This window comes from Mustela nivalis (genome assembly GCF_964662115.1).
Source record: "Mustela nivalis genome assembly, chromosome: 7".
Lineage (NCBI taxonomy): Eukaryota > Metazoa > Chordata > Mammalia > Carnivora > Mustelidae > Mustela > Mustela nivalis.
In genome coordinates, this window is record NC_139026.1 from 88,506,735 (window position 1) to 88,527,123 (window position 20,389).

Sequence of the window (20,389 nt, forward strand, 5' to 3'; positions counted from 1 at the left end):
GAGCCTGGTGCCTGGGATACCTGTGGGAGTGTACTAGCTGCCCGGCTTCTTCAGGAGGTATCCACCACATAACTGTTGGAATTGCTGAACCGGTGAAATTTTAGCTCTCTTTTGGGAAGGATTTAATAAAAGGATTTAGGAAGTAGAATATGCCATAGATTGTGGCCGTAGTCTTAGTATTATATGAAATGGAAAATACGACAAATAGTTGGTTGGGAAATTGGCTTTTGTTCATCTATCATTCACAAATAATAAAATGTCAGTCAACCTAAGATTTGCTTATTGGTATGTATACTGATTTCTCTTATGGACTGGAAAATTTAAGTTCTCCAAGTTGGTGGCAAACTACAGTTCTTTCAGTGCCTGTGGCCTTTTTCAGAGTCTTTTTTAGCCTGCTTGAATTACTGCCATCCAGTTCCCTTTATGTGCTGAAATCATTTACTGATGTCGTGAGGCAATTACCTCAGCTCTTTCTTTGTAGGGGTTCTTTGTGTACTGCTGTTTCTCATTCATACGGGTAAACACAATGCAGAAAATGCAGCATACATTGTTTTCCCCTCTGATTTTTTTCTCCACCCTGTGGACTTATCCTGTGCTGCATTCTGAGGGTACTTGGATGACGAAATAGACCACAGAATGACCCCAAAACACAGTGAGCTATTTCAGCTGGCTTGGGTAGAATGAATTTAGACATCTGTCCCACACAGGGCCCTTCTTGAAAGTAACTATAGTAGTTATTCTTGGGACCAGGCAAGGAGAAATTTACCTCTCTGCATTTCTATATAAGATAGCAATGCCCATGGACAGATTTAGGATATTGTTATATACTTTTAACATACTTTAATAATGCCTTGTAAGAATTCCGGTACTTTACGGTATGTAAGGGACTTCCATGTGGCTTCCACAATGGCTGCCCTGCCTCATTTGTTCCTCATAGGCACTCTGTGACATAGAAAGGCAGAGTCCTTTAGAGACGAAGAGACAAACAGGTTCATAGTCACTAAGGGATTCGCCTCAGGTCAGACAGCACAAATACATATCAGACTCAAGTCTTCTTGATTTTGTTTTTTTACTCTACCAGAGTGTCATGTTTGGGAGATTATTTTTTACTTAACTGATACTCAATGGGTCCTTGGTACCAGAATGGATATTATTTTAAGCAAATTGAATAGCTGCTGCCTTCTGAGAGCTTATAACCCCAAACATATTCTAGTTAGTAAATTTAAACTTAAAGGAGAACACTTGTGTGAATTAACAGCTTGGGGAGTTTTCCCCAAACATTCCAATTTTATTCAAAACTGCAAAATAAACAGAATTGGCAAATCAGACCCCTATACAATGTGTTCTAATTAGTAGACTTGGATCATGTTAATAGCATACTTTAATTTTTGGTATGGGTTATGAGCAGTGGTCTGCAGTTACTTGGGAGAGCAGTAAATATTCAGTATTCTTTAAGCCATAGCACAATAAAATCCCACTCTGTCAGACTGAATTTGTTTATTTCAATGGCCTATTATAAAATTTAAGGCTTCCAGTAAAACTAATTTCATAGTTACCATTCTTTGAGTCCCCTCTGTGTACTAGTCTAAGGGCTAAGTGCTTAGCATATATTTTTCATTTTCTTTTTCCTTGACAGTCCTCTGTCCCAATTTACAAATGAGAAAACAGGTTTAGAGAAGCCCAGTTACTTGCCCAGACTTCTTTTTCTAGCTGTTTAGTCAATTAGATAATCTGAAAATTCTCACTTAGAACAGGGAAAAGAAAACTTCCCTTTAGAAATGCTAGATAGACTATAACCAGTTTCCTTTTAAATACGTATGGGAACAAGAGAGAGAAAACCATCACTAAACATCAGAGTGCTGAGATGGTGCTCATTTTCCCTGTCCTGGGGAGCAGGGAGGCAGGAAATAGGGGCCTAAATTTAATTACTATAAGGATAGAAAAGATAAAACCTTGAACCTATATAAGAGGTTAGAGGTTGGGGGTGCCTGGCTGGCTCCATCTGTAGAGCATGTGACTCTTGATTTGGGGTTGTGAGTTCGAGCCCCACGTTGGATGTAGAGCTTACTTAAAAAATAATAACAACAAGGTTGGAGGTTGGAATTGAGATCCCTGGAGGGGCTTAACATCTTCATCAGAAGAGTGAACTAGAAAAACTTAACATGCCAGCAAAAGATGTTGTCAAGAAAGCTTGCCTTGTGCCTGACCTTGGGATAATGGGGACTCAGATCTTCCCTAAGAATTTGAGGTCAAGTGGGTTCAAGGTTTGAGTTTCACTATACTGCCTGGTAAGAACTAACTAACATTAAAAAAAGGTCTTTGGGCTGATGATAACCTTGGGACACAAATAGTTTCTGCAAGGATACAACCTCAACCCAAGAACTTAGGATTCTCAGAGATAAAGATCCACTGCATTTTGTGAGCAAACAGTCCAAAAATAGAATAGAAAAAGAACAACAACAGCAAACAGCAAAATTAGACTCTTAAGAACTGATTTGCCCAAGAGCTCTCAGTGGCAGAGCTAAGATCAGAATTCAGAGCAGTCTGACCTAAAAAGCCCATTCTCTAAACTACTTGGCATATTGCCTCTTCTTCTACCATAGTGTCAAGTAAATATTTTGTGGTAAATCTGGAGCTCTAGCAGTTGCTACATGTTTGATCAAACTTTTCAAATAGGCAATAAGTTTTTTTTTTTAATCTCTTTTCTTACCTCAATATAGTTGACCCATGAACAACACAATTTGAACTTCGTTGGTCCACTTTTATGTGGATTTTTTTTTTAATAGTACAGTACTGTAAAGGTATTTCTCTTCCTTATGATTTTCTTTTTTTTTAAGATTTTGAGAGAGAGCAAAAGAGAGAGAGAGAGCAAGCATGAGGGGGGGAGGGTCAGAAGGAAAAGCAGGCTCCCCACTGAGCAGGGAGCCCAAAGTGGGACTCAGTCCTGGGACTCCGGGATCATGACGTGAGCCAAAGGCAGTCGCTTAACCAATGAGTCACCCAGGCGTGGAGCCCTCCTTATGATTTTCTTAATAACATTTTCTTTTCTCTAGCTTACTTTAAGAATATAGTATATAATACACATAACATATGAAACATATGTTGACTGTTTATATTACCAGAAAGGCTTCTGGTCAGCCATAAGCTATTAGTAGTTAAGTTTTGGGTGAGTCAAAGTTTTACATGGACTTTCCACCATGATGGGGCCAGTGCCTCTAACACCTGTGTTTGTTCAAAGGATAACAATATTATTTGTAATGTTAATTGATTCTATGAACTGTTTTTTCATAGACATGGGGAAATACACAGAAAAACCGTGTTTGGTGATCCCTTTTAGATATAGTGACCCTGTAGTAATTATTATTATTTTTTTAAAGATTTATTTATTAGACAGAGAGAGCACAAGTAGGCAGAGGGAGAGGGAGAAGCAGGCTCTCCACTGAGCAGAGAGCCCAATGTGGGGCTCTCCCAATGTGAGAGAGAGGGGAGGAAGCAGGCTCCCCGGTGAGCAGAGAGCCTGACTCAGGGCTTGATCCCAGGACCCTGGGATCACAACCAGAGCTGAAGGCAGCCACCTAACCAACTGAGCCACCCAGGCGCCCCTGGAGTAATTATTGACAGGGAGTACCCCTTCTCTCAGAAGAGTTCCAGTTTGGACATTCATGGTGAGGCACTTCATGCCAGTCAGAAGCCATTCACTAACTGTCCTAGTGATTGTTTCCTTTCCTTGTTCTTTGAAGCTCCTATTTCTTGGGCTAGCTTATGTGGTGTGTTTTGTTAGGATAAGATCTTTCTTTCAGTGAATCTTGACCTAGCTACTATTCTAAGCTGATGTCTGGGCCTGATTTTGGCACCAGCTGTCAGAAACCAGTGGCAGGCACTGTCTTTCCAGGAGTGTGTCCAGCTTGTACAGTATCCCTCAGGTTGTGTAGACTGAGATGTTACATCCTCTTACCAAGGTGCCATTTTCACCCCCACAAATCTTTTAAAATCAGTTCTTCTTACAGTTTATTGAATTATAATCCACGTACAATAAACATTCTCAAAGTGTATTTTTTGCTAAGTTTTGACATAGCAGAACTGTGAAACCATCACCACAATTAAGAAAATGAACCTTATCCATCATCCCCCGCCCACAAAATTTCCTCATAATCCCTTTGTAATCCTACTTCTCTTCCTCCCAATGATCTGTTTTCTGTTACTGTACAGTGGTTTGTATTTTCTAGGATTTCATATAAATAGAATCATACTTTATTGTACTTTTTTAGGGCAGGGAGAGGTCTGTCATATTTCACTCAGCATAATTGTTTTGAGATTCATCCATGTCGTGTATATCATAGCTTCATTCCTCTTTATTGCTGAATAGCAGTCTGTCACACTATTTGTTTATTCTTTCAGTTCTTGATGCACATTTGGGTACTTTCCAGTTTTTACCTGTTACAAATAAAGCTGCTGTGAACATTCACGTACAAGTCCTTCTATATTTTCCTTTCTCTTGGGTAGATACTGAGGAGTGGATTGGATAGATTATTCTGTTAGTAGGTAGAGTGGGTAGGTGTTTAAATTTTTAAAATAAACATTTTTAGGGACACTTGGGTGGCTCAGTGGGTTGAGCCTCTGCCTTCAGCTCCGGTTGTGATCCCAGGGTCCTGAGATCAAACCCCGAGTCAGGCTCTCTGCTCAGCGGGGAGCCTGCTTCCTCCCCTCTCTCTCTGCCTGCCTCTCTGCCTGCTTGTGATCTCTCTCTCTCTGTCAGATAAATAAATAAAATTTTTTTTAGAAAATAAACATTTTTAGATGTCTTAGATCTGTTTTCTACCAAGAAGAGGGAAGTCATTTCCACACATGGCTAATGACTAAAAGTGCTACAGCAGTTAAAGGCAGTAAATTCAGGACTTTCCTTCCCTTAAAATTGACAAGCTAATTGTTTTGTAATGGTTATAAATGGATTTTAGGCTTCTGATTATCAGTATAAAATGTAGCTGTGTTAAAATCACACCAACTATAAACCGAAGGGCAAACCATGTTTTTAAAATTGTTTTCTGGTGGCGTGTTGGTGGCTCAGGTTGAGCAGCTGCCTTCGGCTCAGGTCATGATCCTAGGGTCCTAGGATGGAGCCCCACATCAGACTCCCTGCTCAGTGGGGAGTCTGCTTCTCCCTCTCCCTCTGTCTGTTCTGCCTACTTGTGCACTCTCCCTGTCATATAAATAAATAAAATCTTTAAAAAAAAAATAAAATTGTTTTCTGTTCTGTTACATAAGAGTAGAGTTTAGGCAAGGAACTTGAGTTGTGATGGTAAGAAGAGTTAGGAGTTCATGTTCAGCCGGAGCAGAATCAGTGGGAAAATAATTTTATTTCTATTAAATCTTGCCTAGATTTCTACTAATCCACAGCAGTTTCCTGGGTGATAGCTACTTAACAAACCCAAAAACTACCAAATAAACATATAAATATTTAAGGGACCCGTTTTTATTTCTAAAAAGATACGGTCCCTGAGTGGTGCTTACATTTTGTGTGATCTTAATACGTGATCTGTTGGAAGCTTTGCATAGCCAGTTCGTGCCTGTGAGCTAACATAGGGCGGACCATTTGGGGAGGAGAAGGGCAACTAAGGTTACTGCCCAACTGCTATGTACTGGTACTGCTGGGGGTGCCTTCTGGACATTGTCTCATTTCATGGCCTCCTGCTACAGTTAGCACAAAGACCCTTAGCGGCCCAGTGCTATCCACTTGTTCAGCCTCATCTTTCATCAGTAATAGCATCCTGTGCTTCGGTTAGTCCCATTTCTTTCAGATCTTCGAATGTGCATTGTTTTCTGTCCCCTCCCAGCTTCCTCACATGCTGTTCCCTCTCCCTGACTCTTTGCCCCCATCCCCCACCCTCTGCCCCCACCAAGCAGCCATCAGAACCAGTAGTTACTTACCCTTGCAGTCTGCCTGGGTTTAGGGCTCACTTCCTTGAGTTCCTGCACTCGAAGATTCTAAGTCCTATTAGAATAGGGACACATCTTCCTTGTTCACCATTTTATTCCTGCCAACTAGTATAGCTCTTAGTGGTATTTGTTGAAGGGATGAACAAGCAGACCTTCTCAGATGGATCATTTTATCCCCAAGTCACATAGCTTGTGAGGGGTGGACCCCAGAGTTCAAATGGAAGACAGACACCAAGGCCATGTTTTTCCCACTAAGCCGGCCCACAGTTATAGTCACTAAACTCTCAGGAGGACTGGCAGGCAAGCAAGGTAATTGAATTGAAATAATACACCTAATTACATAATTGATCCAATATAGAAACATAGTGAAACCAATTTTCCATAAACCTAATCATGAGAATACTGTTTTTACTGTCTTCTGAAAATTGGGTTATTCTGATTTTATACTTAACACAGTTTAAAATAAATTACCCAATAAAGATAGCCTGTAAAAACAGTTGCGTTTGTGAGATCCTGAGTTGTATGACCCTGAAAGTACTTTGTTCTTAGGGTCAGATTTACCTGTCCCATGCCACCTTCCCATTCATCTCTTTAGCATGTTTACAAAGACAGAAATCTCTGCCTCCCAAGGTCCCATTGAAATGTTGGAATATTTTTTGGAAATGGTACAGACCTCTTTCCTTAAGTAAGAAGTTACAGATGCTGTTACTTTTCTTTCTCTATATTTTCCATAAGTCACTCTCCTTTTGCATTTTAGATCTCTTTCCCCTTTAAAGAACCACATCAACGTATCCTTTGGGGTCTGACCACTGTTTACTCTCCAGAGTCTTCTTTTGCCCCGTACACCTCAAAGTCTTTACTCCATTTATATAGAAGTTCTTGAAATCCTCGACTACGATTGGTGCCCCTCTTGGGAAACCCTTTGCTTCCCCTGTTTCTTAACATCTTTTGTACTCTTGTGAGATAGTCCATGGAATTGTGTCTCCTGTACTGGACTGTAAGCCTTTTTAGGGCACTGTCTCACAAGAACATATCTATCTCAGAATCCCCAGAACCTAACATAGTTTCCAGCATGTATTGTAGTTATGTAGGAGATTATAAAAATAATCTGTCTTGTGCCTCCTATCTCCTTCAGTATGAGATAATAAGGTGGAGGTGGTTCAGAGCAGGAAGCCACAATATGGTCATTATTTTAACTTCCTTGCTTGCTCTGGATTTGCAAAATTTGGCTTCTGGGTTAAATTAGTCTTTCGTGGTTGAGATTTCCATTGTCAAGTGCTAGCAGTCTTTTAGCCCTGTTGGTTCTCTCTTTGGTTCTTTGTGTTTTTCTTTTTTAAATTATTTTATTTTTAAGTAATCTCTATACCCACTATGGGGTCCAAAATTATAACCCTGAGATTGAGGGTTACAACCCTGAGATTGAGAGTTGCAGGCCTCACCGTACCTGGCCAGGCACCCCTCTCTTTGGCTTTTTGAACCAAAGCAGAACGCGTACCTACAGTTTCCGCTGAGTTGGAGTCTTCAGCAGGACTAACCACAGAGTGTTTAATTTTTTTTTTAATTGAATGAAATCCGATCCACAGATCTGTCTCAGATCAGACCAAATGCCCCTTTAACTGGTATGCCTCCTAAGCTGGGAGCCTTGAAATAAATTCCTGACTTCTGCTTCCCTCGGCTATCCTATATTTGGTTGAACTTTTCCTTTTTTGTTTTTCTCAACATGGTTTTCTAATTTAGGCCTTATTTTCCTGAAGTCAGAGCCAGGCCAAATACAGACATCGTAAATTTCTCACAATTCTTCTCTGAGAATTAAGGAGAGCAATACAGATCAGGGTTGTCTCCTGTCATGTTTGAAAAGCTTATGTGTGCTGAGTGACCACTTTTCCACAGAACCATGAATGCCTCCAGGCTAAGCACTGTTTCTAATTCCATTTCTAGTTCCCCAGCACCTAACTCACTGTTTGACACTTAAGTCATTGTTAACAAAAGTAAATTTTTATAGTGCCCTATCAAGATCATTTCCTTTTGAATAGACTCTAATTAAAAAGTACTTGTCAAAATCAGCATAGCAACCTATCACAAGGTTCTCTAATTAAGAGGTTGAGGAAGCTATATAAGCACTTGAGTATTACTTGAATATAAGTAGATAAACCAGAAGAATTTAGAACCTGATTAAGTTCAGAACAGAAAAGCAGTGAATGAAGTTTAAATATTCTAAAAAGGATTTTTTAAGAACTTAAAATTACTTACAGATTTAGGCTGTTTTATTTTTGCAGGTTCTGGTCCATAGACTTCCTTGAGATTCTTGAGAAACTTTACATACTAATCTACCTTAAGAATGTAAATAGGGATGCCTTGGGTGGCTTAGTTGGTTAAGCATCCCACTCTTGATTTTGGCTCAGGTCATGATCTCAGGGTTGTGATACCAAGCCCCACATCGGGCTCCATGCTGGGCATGGAGCCTGCTTAGGATTCTCTCTCCCCCATTGTTCCCCCCGCCCAATCTCTCTGTCTCTCTGGGGGAAAAAAAATGCAAATATTTTGCTGGTGTCAGAATTGAATGTGTGATCAATGAGCACGAACTGAAAGGTCTCTGTTCTAGGCAGGATCGAGAACTTCTTTTTTTCTAATTCCACACAGACACGTCTTCGGCCTCTGAGGATGAGGGCTCTCTGAGACGCCAAGCTGCGCTCTCTGCTGCCTTGCAACAGAGCTTACAGAATGCTGAGTCCTGGATCAACCGTTCAATTCAGGGATCGTCCACTTCTTCATCCGCATCTTCTACGCTGTCCCATGGAGAGGTCAAAGGAACCAGTGGGTCTCTAGCTGATGTATTTGCCAATACTCGAATAGGTAGGAGCTGGATCTACCCTAGAAGCTCAAATTATGTTCCATTTGGCTCCCCACCTTCAGGAAGTAGTTTATGATTTGTACTAGGTTTTTAGAATGGCCTAAGAGAATCAGAAAGAACATAACAGTTAATGGGTCAAAGAAGGAAACACCAGCAATACATTTGGAATGTTAGGTATCATCTGCATTATTGGTGCATAGTGTTGCCCACCTGAAGCCATAGCTATTTCCATCAGCAATACTCAAGCTGCAAGATATAACACCAGTCTTAGGGAGGGTTTATCCCTGTTGGAGAATATTCCATGTATTAAAAGGTATTAAAATATGTAACATCTTATATTTTCCCAGTATTGCTACCTGTGTTTTCTCAAACAAAACCCCAAAAAACCTGAACAAATTCTGTACAAAGACAATATAGTGAAGCCCTTTGTCTTTAGCTTAAAGACTGGATTTATTGTCCTTGCTGCTGTGTCATTGCTACAACTGGGGCGTGCAGGCTGAGGATGTGGGTACTCTGTGAGCTGCTACCCGCTGCTAATGCTCCTGTATGGAGTGTAGCTTTTGCTTCGCTCTGCCTTTATGTTTTCATGTGTGTTTTTTAAAGAGTTTGTGACATCTGCAGGTAAAGACAGCTCAGATCTCTGCTTCTGCTAAATTGGTACATATCACACTAAGTAATGTATTTGAACATCATGTGTCTGTGGTGTCTTAAGTTTCATATCAGTGACTTCTCATATCTATATCTATCTATATATCTTTAATCTATTAATTGATTGCTGAAAGCAAAAACTTAGAAAATTCGTAATTCAGGCCTGTAATTAGTAAGGAATATAGCTACCTGGAAGGTGTGATTGCCCACATTAACAGGCTAAGTGCCAACAGTTGGTGCCTTGTCTTGCACTCTTGGCCCTGCCCTGTAATTCACTGAACCTACATACTACAGGTGCGCTGCTCATCATCTCTTCTCTTAGGAAGGACAAGCAGCAGAGCCATGGCCGGATCAGGTTTTATTTCCCCATTTGTCTAAAAGAGAGCATTTTCGCTTACTAAAAACATTGTTCTAATACCCAGTTAACTGTCTGGATTTTTGTTCATAAGATAATTTCATCTGACCTGATATTTTTTCTCTTGCTTCTACTAGTCTCTGAAAAGTTTTTTGTTCAGGTACTTGCAGAAACCATTTTATCTAACAGTATTACCTTTTGGATGTTTGCTCTAACAGAAGCAATTCATCTTCCCAATAGAAAAATGTGAAGATACAGATAATGATAAAGTCATCTATAAAGCCACTTCCCATGGGTAACACTTCAATGTGTATCTTCCTAGACTTTTTTTTTTTTTTTTTTTTTTGCATATTGAATATGTAGGGTTTGTTTTTACAGAAATGAAATTGTACTAAACATAATGTTCATAACCTGCTTTTCTTAGCACTGTATCACAAACATCTTTTATGTCATTAATATAGAATAGAATTCTATATAGAATATTCTATATAGAATAATATAGAATACTATATTTTTATGGTTTCCAGGTATGCCATTATATGGCCCTGCCTTGGTTTATTTAGCCATTCCCCTGTTTTGGACATTTAGGTAGTATCCAATTTTCTACTATTAATAAAAACTTCTGGAATGAACATATTGTGCTAGTATATTTGCAACTTTAAAAACTGTTGAACTAGTAATAACAGATTCTTGGGGCATAGAGACCTTACCCCCAGATTTATTTTAGAAATTGTTTATATAATGCTTTTTTGTCTTTTTTATAGTTTTGAATGGCTTGTTGTTACTCTTGTGAATCATATATTTTACTTCCTCTAATTTTCCTTTTCTTCCCCAGATGTTTTCCTAAATTTTTTGCAACACATCCCTGTTGAATAGCTCTCCTCCAACTTATGTCATTCAGTTTCTCAATATTAAGAATCCTACCTGAAGCAGAGTACTGGCCACTCCTTCCATGTTCCTTCCATGTTCAGAGAAAGAAACATAATAAGCCAACATAAACATGAAGAAATGCTTGAGACTAGAATATTAGTAGCATTACAACCATACTCCCTTTGTTTTCATTTTGAAGTCGCTCACAATCTTATTCTGATTATTAATATTGAATTTCTACTAGTCTGTCTTTCTGTGTAGGAAAGAATGTCTTTCAGGAATATTTGATATGTGATTTGCTCTTACTAAAACTATTCAAGTTTTTGAAAATAGTAATTTTGATATGCCTGTCCTTAACCTCTTGTTCTCTCATTATACCTTCCTAGTAGAATTTGATATCAAAGGTTATTTTATAACAGTTGATGCCGTTTCTGTAGTTTTTTCTTGTTAAGAAACAACAAAAGTTTGAAGATTCTTTTTATTACTAATGTAATATAATTCTAAATTTTGTTTTCTCCCCTCTTAGAGAATTTCTCTGCTCCCCCTGATGTCACTACAACTACCTCTTCTTCTTCATCATCTTCCTCAATGCGCCCAGCAAATATTGATCTGCCCCCCTCGGGGATAGTTAAAGGCATGCACAAAGGATCCAACAGGTCCAGCCTTATGGATACAGCTGATGGTAGGGAGTTCTTATGGGCAGCTAAATAGGGAATATTAGTTAAACTGAAAAAATTCACATCCTGGTAGCAGTCCCTGAGTGGTTGAGCAGAACTCCCCGGCAGCTGGCCCGCTAACACGGTCTGCGTGGCCTCTCGAGCCCCCTCTTTTCAACAGCCTGCCCCGTGGCATTACTGTACTTGTTCAGACAGTCTGCATTGTCAAAAGATACTCTGAACAAAAAATGAGTGGTGGGGGGGGAATGCTATAAGACAAGAGGAGGATTAGATGAAATCTGGAAGCAGGTGTCGATAATAGAACCATATTTGTTCTGTGTTGTCGTAAAACCTGTCACATACATATTTATATGCATTTGGCCCAGTTGAAATAGAGTAAGACTGTGGGCCCAAGCCAAATGTCATTAGAAATAAAAACACCTAAGTGGATCGAGAAGCTGAAATAGCCCTAAAATCAATGGAATTGTAACTTACTGTTTTTTCCTTTCTAGGTGTTCCTGTCAATAGCAGAGTATCCACCAAAATTCAGCAGCTTCTCAACACTCTGAAACGACCCAAAAGACCTCCCTTGAAAGAATTTTTTGTGGATGACTCAGAAGAAATTGTGGAAGGTAGCACTAATAATACCAAAGATATATATTCCTTCAACAGACATGTCTTAGGCAATTACTGCCTGTCAGGTACCATAGGATTTAAGGGTGAACAAGGCAGCATTTTTGTTGAAAGAATTTGTAGTTCTCTGCTCCTCTTTCCCTAAAGATCATTTATATTTCAGATCTCAGGCATAAAAGAAAGAGGGAGGAAGGGGAAGAGAAAGGCAGAGATACCTATGGAAGCATAGAACTATCCTTGGAAAATACGCTCTCTGAAGTTAGGAACTTTCCTAAATACAAAAATTTTTTAATTGTTTGCATTTTGCATTATCCTAGAATATGCAAAAATTTGCCCAGTCGGAGACACTTGCAGGACTTACTGTCAGAGAGTTCTCCCTATTTTTTTTTTTTTTTTTAAGATTTTATTTATTCGGGGTGACTGGGTGGCTCAGAGGTTAAAGCTTCTGCCTTTGGCTCGGGCCATGATCCCGGGGTCCTGGGATCGAGCCCCGCATCGGGCTCTATGCTCAGCAGGGAGCCTGTGTCCTCCTCTCTCTCTCTGCCTGCCTCTCTGCCTACTTGTGATCTCTGTCTGTCAAGTAAATAAATAAAATCTTTAAAAAAAAAATTTTATTTATTCATTTGACAGAGACACAGTGAGGGAGAGAACACAAGCAGGGTAAGTGGGAGGGGGAGAAGCAGGCTTCCTGCTGAGCAGGCAGCCTGATGCGGGGCTTGATCCCAGGACCCTGGGATCATGACCTGAGCCGAAGGCGGATGCTTAACGACTGAGCCACCCAGGCGCCCCAACTTCTCCCTATTGTAGCAGTCCTTCCCCTCCTTCCCACTTTGCCTTAATCCTTTCAAATAAAGTCTCTCCTTAACACCCCCCCAAAACTTGCCCAGGTTTTGTTTTTTTTTTTTTAATTAAGATTTTAGGGGCACCTGGGTGGCTCAGTGGGTTGGGGCGCTGCCTTCGGCTCAGGTCATGATCTCAGGGTCCTGGGATCGAGTCCTGCATTGGGCTCTCTGCTCAGCAGGGAGCCTGCTTCCTCCTCTCTCTCTGCCTGCCTCTCTGCCTACTTGTGATCTCTGTCTGTCAAATAAATAAATAAAATCTTTGAAAAAAAAATAAATAAATTAAGATTTTATTATTTGACAGAGAGAAACATAATGAGAGGGGAAACACAAGAGGGAGAAGCAGGCTTCTTCCCGAGCAGAGAGCTCGATGCAGGGCTCGATCCTAGGACCCTGGGACCACGACCTGAGCCTAAGGCAGCTGTTTTAATAACTGAGCCACCCAGACACCCCAGCCCAGTCTTTTTTTTTTTTTTTTTTTTTTTTTTTAAGATTTTATTTATTTATTTGACAGAGATCACAAGCAGGCAGAGAGAGAGAGAGAGGGAAGCAGGCTTCCCGCGGAGCAGGGAGCCCGATGCAGGGCTCCATCCCAGGACCCTGAGATCATGACCCGAGCCAAAGGCAGCAGACTAAACCACTGAGCCACCCAGGTGCCCCGCAGCCCAGTCTTTTTTGATACAATCCTTTTGTTAAATGAGATAGTCATACATATGTCTGCTTTCTACAGGATAGTGTGGTAGATGGTGAAAGGAGTTCAGAGATTTATGAAAATACAACCACTCCTACATACTGTTTACACATTAGACTGGTACTAAAATATGTACACATGAAAGCATAGTTTAACCAATAATTATGTATCAAGTAATACAACAGCTGGGAGAAGGGCAGAAATCAGTCCCACCTCTGTGGTTATGGAAAGTTTCATAGAGGAAGTGGTAATAGTGCTTTCTTTATTTAATAATTTAACAGATATTTATGGATGAAGTCATGTGATGTCTAGGATTTAATAGGAGGGATTGGGAGCAGATGAGTAGGAGTATAGATGAAATGAAGGTGGCCATTTGATAATTGTTGAAGCTGGATGATGAACAGATCTTCCTAACAAAAGGTTTTGTCAAAAGAACTGAGCTGGGTGGGAGGTCGGGGTACCAGGTGGTGGGTATTATAGAGGGCATGGATTGCATGGAACACTGGGTGTGGTGAAAAAATAATGAATACTGTTTTTCTGAAAATAAATAAATCAATTTAAAAAAAAAAAAGAACCGAGCCGAGCGTTAGTAGCTTGTAGTTCATTTTTACATCTGGAGACTAATATAGTAGGCTTGATCACTTTGGACATGTTAATGGAACTAGGCACATTAATAGTCTAGATCTGGTCTTAGCCAACTTTATGCAGCCAGAACCAACAAACCACCTGACATATGGGGTTAAGATGACTTTATGTTCCTTCAGGAGTCACTAAATTCATTGAACTATGGATGTCTTCCTACATATATTGATATTCAAGATACTCATACTAGTAATAGCCTCCCCAGTATTTCTAGTACTGTGTACTAACCAGGCAAATGAAGATCACGGTTTAAAAGGAATCATACTTGAACAATTTTCATTGGCAGAATAGCACTAACAGCTTTCCGCTTATTATAAATAGGCAAGATTTGCTTTTCTAAATTGCTTATTTAAATAAGAAAAGAAAAATATCCTCATGTCTTTGCAAACCTTTGAAAGAGTGTCCCCCAGGGTCTGCATCGAGGCCTAGTAGATGGCAATAAAAAACACACTTTTATGACCAGAAGACTATACCTACCATAGATACAGCCTGTCCATAACAAAACTATTTAGAATCACCCATGTTTATTTTTTTAATTCATATGGTGGTTTAGAGTCTGGGACTATACAAAGCAGAAAGGCAACTGAAACATTATTTACCTCGGGCGGTAAATTGGGAAGTGAAACCATTTCATTAGTTTTATGTTAGTAGAAAAAAGAATCAAAACATTTTAAGTAAATTTTCCAAGTCTGTCATTAAGTTGGGCTTTAAAATAAAATTTATTTCTCATTTCATTTATCCATCTAATACTTGCCGCTTCTTCTGTTTCTTTTCCTTTCTGTGCCTCTTCTCTTATCTCCCACTCACCTGGCTAATTCTTACCCTTCCTCTAAGACTCAGTTCACATGGGGGTCTCAGTGTTCTAAGCAAGGGATGTGGCCTCCTTCTGCCCTCCCTATAATGTCTCTAGTCATGCACTGCTCATGTTTCTCTACTTAGTTCTGAGTATGTGTGTTCATCCCCCTTACACTCCAGATACCTCGTGAGGACACAGATACCTCTGTGCGCCTTGCACGTAGCACCTATTAGAAACAATAAATGTTTACATGTTTACTCAAAGAATGATATGTACAGCATTTATTTCCTCAGTGTTTATCAAATCCTGTGTATATCATTGGTAGTAAATAACTTGACTTTGTTCCATTTGTAAATCATCTTTAAAAAAGTAGAATTTTTTTGCTTTTTATTATTTTAATAATATTTGTTCATTAGAAAAATTGGGAGGACTTTTATTTATATGAAAAAATATGAAATACTATTCACCTCCAGTTTCTGGAATGACCTTGTTAATAATCTAGCACTTTCATTCCCCCAAACTCAGTTTGGTTAACATCACTTGAACTACCATTATGTAATAGGTACCATAGGCAATAAGAAGACAAAGAACCAAGCCTTCTTCCTAGAAGGTGTCAGGCTTAAGGGGAGAAAAACTTACACAGGAAAAGAAGCCTTTGAGGATCCTCAGTGCTTTCATTTGGGTAGACTACCACACAGTGGGGCAGCACGAAGGAAGGAATGACTGGGGATGGCTGCCCAGGGAACCTGCTGTTTGAGCTGCATCCTGACAAGGATGAGTGCAAGTGTACCCAGAGCAAAGGGATTGGCCAGATAAGATGTATACAAAGGTTCAGAGACCTGGAACACTGTCATCCATGCTTATTATCTGTTTGAGTTTAATAATAACCCTGTGATCCCATCTCGGCCTTTTGGCTAAAATCAAGTGTAATAATGACCCTGTGGTCTAAGTGTTACTATCCCCATTTTGCAGATGAGGAAAAATGAGGTTCAAGTGACTCAAGTTGCCTGAGGTCACACTGGTAAAACGTTAATGTAAATTTGGGTTTTCTGACTCAAAGCTTAATGCTTTCTCATTAAATATAATCCAGTGTAGTGGAACCTGGCTCTCTAACATCAGACACTTCTGGATTAGAAGGATTTAAAGATTTAAAAACCAGTTGAGGGACGCCTGGGTGGCTCAGTTGGTTAAGCAGCTGCCTTCGGCTCAGGTCATGATTCCAGCGTCCTGGGATCGAGTCCCACATCGGGCTCCTTGCTCGGCAGGGAGCCTGCTTCTCTCTCTGCCTCTGCCTGCCATTCTGTCTGCCTGTGCTCGCTCTCTCCCCCTCTCTCTCTCTGATAAATAAATAAAATCTTTAAAATAAAATAAAATAAAATAAAAAAAAACCAGTTGAGGGCGCCTGGGTGGCTCAGTGGGTTAAAGCCTCTGCCTTCGGCTCAGGTCATGATTCCAGGGTCCTGGGATTGAGCCCCACATCGGGCTGTCTGCTCCGCAGGGAGCCTGCCTCCTCTTCTCTCTCTCTCTGCCTGCCTCTCTGGCTACTTGTGATCTCTGTCGGTCAAATAAATAAATAAAATCTTAAAAATAAATAAATAAATAAACAAACAAACAAAAATACAAACCAGTTGAGTAGAATTATAAAATGGCTAAAAAAGAATGTATGCTCTGTGCTTTTCTGTACATTCAGTGATTTGCTTTGTTAGAGTCTAGATTTGTTTATTACATAAAATATATTAAATGTGATTTCACTATTATGTGGGAAGGTGAATTCAGCCCCAGTTTGTGGATTGCCATTTCTAGCAATATAATTTCTTTCCTCAGAGTTTAAACCAAGTAAAGATGAAAAGGGAAGTATATTTGAGATTAGAGACCTGAGTTGTGTGAATCGTTACTTCTTTGTATATATTTCAGATAATATTTTTATAACCCCTGGGGTGTTTCTTTTGGTACAGTACCTCAGCCAGACCCCAACCAGCCTAAACCTGAGGGACGGCAGATGACTCCTGTCAAGGGGGAGCCATTAGGAGTCATCTGTAACTGGCCTCCTGCTCTTGAGTCGGCCCTGCAGCGCTGGGGCACCACGCAAGCGAAATGCCCCTGTCTGACTGCCTTGGACGTGACGGGGAAACCGGTTTACACCCTCACATACGGTGAGTTTGTAAGAGCCCCAGCTCCCTCTTCTCATAATAGTTCTGCAGATTATCAGGGGTGGTATTTTCATCTTGATATTTAGCGATTGCTGGTCATTGTGCTCCAACAGATTTTTTTTTTAATTATTTTAATAGGATCTTGAGTTCTGAGTAGAGCTGTTGTCAAGTAGAGCTGTTGTCAAATATTTTCATTTGCTAAATATTTGCAAAGCAGCTAATATTTAAAAGAGCAGAAAGAAGAAAGAGGCTTTGTAGATCCACTGATGATTTAATATTTAAAGGGGATTTGGAGAAGACATTTGGGCAGGATATATGGCAGAATAGTTGTTTGTTTTTGTGTTTAAAGAAATGTCTTTTAAAAAATATATTTTATGTATTTAATTGAGAGAGATAGTGAAAGAGAGCACAAGCTGGGAGAAGAGGAAGAAGCAGGTTCCCTGCTCAGCCCGATGTGGGGCTCCATCCCAGGACTCTGAGATCATGACCTGAGCTGAAGGCAGACACTTAACTGACTGAGTTACCCAGTTGCCCCCCAAAATCCAATAGTTTTATCTAAAAATTAAAACTTATTTCTTTTTAGATCTTAGCCATTTCATTCTACTCTTGCTAGAACAGGCACAAAATTCTACAGTGAGCAAAGGATTCAGGACACCTGGGTGGCTCATTCGGTTAAGCATCTGCCTTTGGCTCAGGTTGTGATCCCGGGGTCCTGGGATCCAAGTTCCGCATCCAGCTCCTCACTCAGCGGGGAGCCTGCTTCTGCCTCTGTGTGCTGCTCCCCCTGCATGTACACACGTGCGCTCTCTCTATGTCTCTGACAAATTAAAAAATATTTAAAACAAACAAACCCCCAAAGAATTGATATTTTTCCATTTAGTTTTATACCCCAACTGAAGTTTGAGTTTTCTTTTTTAAAGAACTTTTAAAAGTAACTTATTTTTCTTGGGGGCGCCTGGGTGGCTCAGTGTGTTAAGCCGCTGCCTTTGGCTCAGGTCATGATCCCAGGGTCCTGGGATCGAGCCCCGCATCGGGCTCTCTGCTCAGCCGGGAGCCTGCTTCCTTCTCTCTCTCTCTGCCTGCCTCTCTGCCTGCTTGTGATCTCTGTCAAATAAATAAATAAATCCTTTTTTTTTTTTAAGGGTAACTTATTTTTCTTTTAAAAATTCCTCTAAAATAACTTTATTTTTCAATTTTTAATTTTTTTAAAGATTTTATTTAGGGGCGCCTGGGTGGCTCAGTGGGTTAGGCCTCTGCCTTCGGCTCGGGTCATGATCTCAGGTCCTGGGATCGAGCCCCGCATCGGGCTCTCTGCTCAGTGGGGAGCCTGCTTCCTCCTCTCTCTCTGCCTGCCTCTCTGCCTACCTGTGATCTCTGTCTGTCAAATAAATAAAATCTTTAAAAAAAAAAAAAAAGATTTTATTTATTTATTTGAGAGAGAGAGAGAGGGAGAGCTCAAGCAGGGGTGGGGGCAGAAGGGGAAGAGGAACAGAGAGAGAAGTAGACTCTCCACTGAGCAGGGATCCCAGGACCCTGACTGAGATGATGACCTGAGCCAAAGACAGACACAAGCGATCGAGTCATCCAGGTGCCCTTGTTTTTCAATTTTTAACAAGAAGAAGGATGGATTCAACCTGGGCTGTGAGATTTTGTTCTAGTTTATTCAGACATATTCCTTTTTCCCTTCAGAATTGAACCACATTGTCCACAGACCTAGATACAGAATAATTTTAGGAAAAAAAAAAAGTTTTTATTTAAAGAACTGGACAGTTTGATGTGAGTTTAAAACTCTAGCTGCCCCTCTGAATGTCAGTAAAACTGACATTTATTCAGAATAACATTGATTGCTTTTTCACTTTCTACATTGTCTAAGATAAGAATTTCTAAGGGTGTTCAGAAGGAGGGGGAAAGAAGAAGATAAAGATAAACTTTTTTTTCCCCAAAAAGTGGCTTTTAGCATTCATTTCAGAACTTATATATTAATTTCATTCATGTAACCCTTAAAGCAGTTAGCTGACCAAATCTTTACATGTTTTTTAACATCTATGAATATATCCACGTTTCACCTAATTTCCATATTGTCTTCACTGAAGTACAGTGGCATGGAATACTTAATCATTTGAGTCATACTTTTGCTTTGCAGTTTACTTCAACTATCTGATGCCATTTATGTAAGTGGTTCTTCAGAGGAAGCTTAGAGCAGAGTAGTCTTCTGATTTTTAGCCTGTTAAAAAAATTGTTGTCCTCCCTTTAAATGTGATCAGCTCACATCAGATTGTTTCTAAAGATACTCAGATTAGGGGCACCTAGGTGGCTCAGTGGGTTGAGCCTCTGCCTTCGGCTCAGGTCATGATCTCGGGGTCCTGGGATTGAGCCCTGCATTGGGCTCTCTGCTCAGCGGGGAGCCTGCTTCCTCCTCTCTTCTCTGCCTGCCTCTCTGCCTACTTGTGATCTCTGTCTGTCAAATAAATAAAATCTTTTTAAAAAAAAAGATATTCAGATTACTTCACAAAAGAATTTGAAATATTATCTATACCAAAATGAGCCATCTGGTACTGTTTTCTTTTTGTTTGGAAATGGGACTGGCTTTTGAAACTCAAGTGAATATAAAGCATTTTTTGGTGGGTATGGGGCTTTGTATGGTGAGGGGGCGGTGACGCTTGTCTAATGAGTCATTTGGAAGGGCCACTGTCTTACTAAATGTGCTCATGAACTGAATGCTGCCTCGCTGAGGTAGGCCTGTGGGTTTTTTTTTTCTATATGATTCTTTTCTTTTTCCAGGAAAGTTGTGGAGCAGAAGTTTAAAGTTGGCCTACACACTGCTTAATAAACTGGGGACCAAAAATGAACCTGTATTAAAACCTGGAGACAGGGTAATTGGTTTTTTGGTTTTAGGGAGGTGATGGTTCATTGTTTTCTAATATGCACATTCTGGATTTTTAATGCACAACAGCACAATTTATATAACTCTTAGTCTTAAAAAAATGAAAATGGTTTGGTTCCAACCCAGGTTAGCTCAGTACCAGGTGATAATTCTTGTATTCATAGATTAAAGGAAATTCACATGTCCCTTTCTGTAGCTGCTACTCAGTAAATTCTTGTGCTAACACAAAGAAAGAGGAACCTAACTCTTTCTGGAAATAAATATTTCAATAACCAGACAACAAAAATAGCAATAAAGCTGACTCTTGATTTTTTTTCATTACAAATTACCCCATAAACATTTTTCAAAACTTTTTCTGTGTTTCTATATTATATGGAAAGAGAGGGACACCCATGTTTTATAAAGAAACAAAATGACATCATTTAATTTCTTCTTTAATT

At 39.9% G+C, this 20,389-nt stretch overlaps 1 protein-coding gene across 4 annotated transcripts in view; it reads left to right on the forward strand.

Moving 5' to 3' along the window:
• DIP2B (disco interacting protein 2 homolog B) overlaps positions 1 to 20,389 on the forward strand; it is a 225,225-nt gene that overhangs the window by 145,378 nt on the left and 59,458 nt on the right. For 2 of the 4 annotated variants that reach the window (XM_082741248.1, XM_082741245.1), the window contains exons 5-9: positions 8,575 to 8,787; positions 11,185 to 11,340; positions 11,827 to 11,946; positions 16,871 to 17,068; positions 19,847 to 19,938. In XM_082741248.1, the coding sequence (XP_082597374.1) occupies positions 8,575 to 8,787; positions 11,185 to 11,340; positions 11,827 to 11,946; positions 16,871 to 17,068; positions 19,847 to 19,938 (779 nt within the window). The remainder of the gene's footprint in view (positions 1 to 8,574; positions 8,788 to 11,184; positions 11,341 to 11,826; positions 11,947 to 16,870; positions 17,069 to 19,846; positions 19,939 to 20,389) is intronic. The other 2 variants (XM_082741247.1, XM_082741246.1) reach the window with 1 other exon arrangement.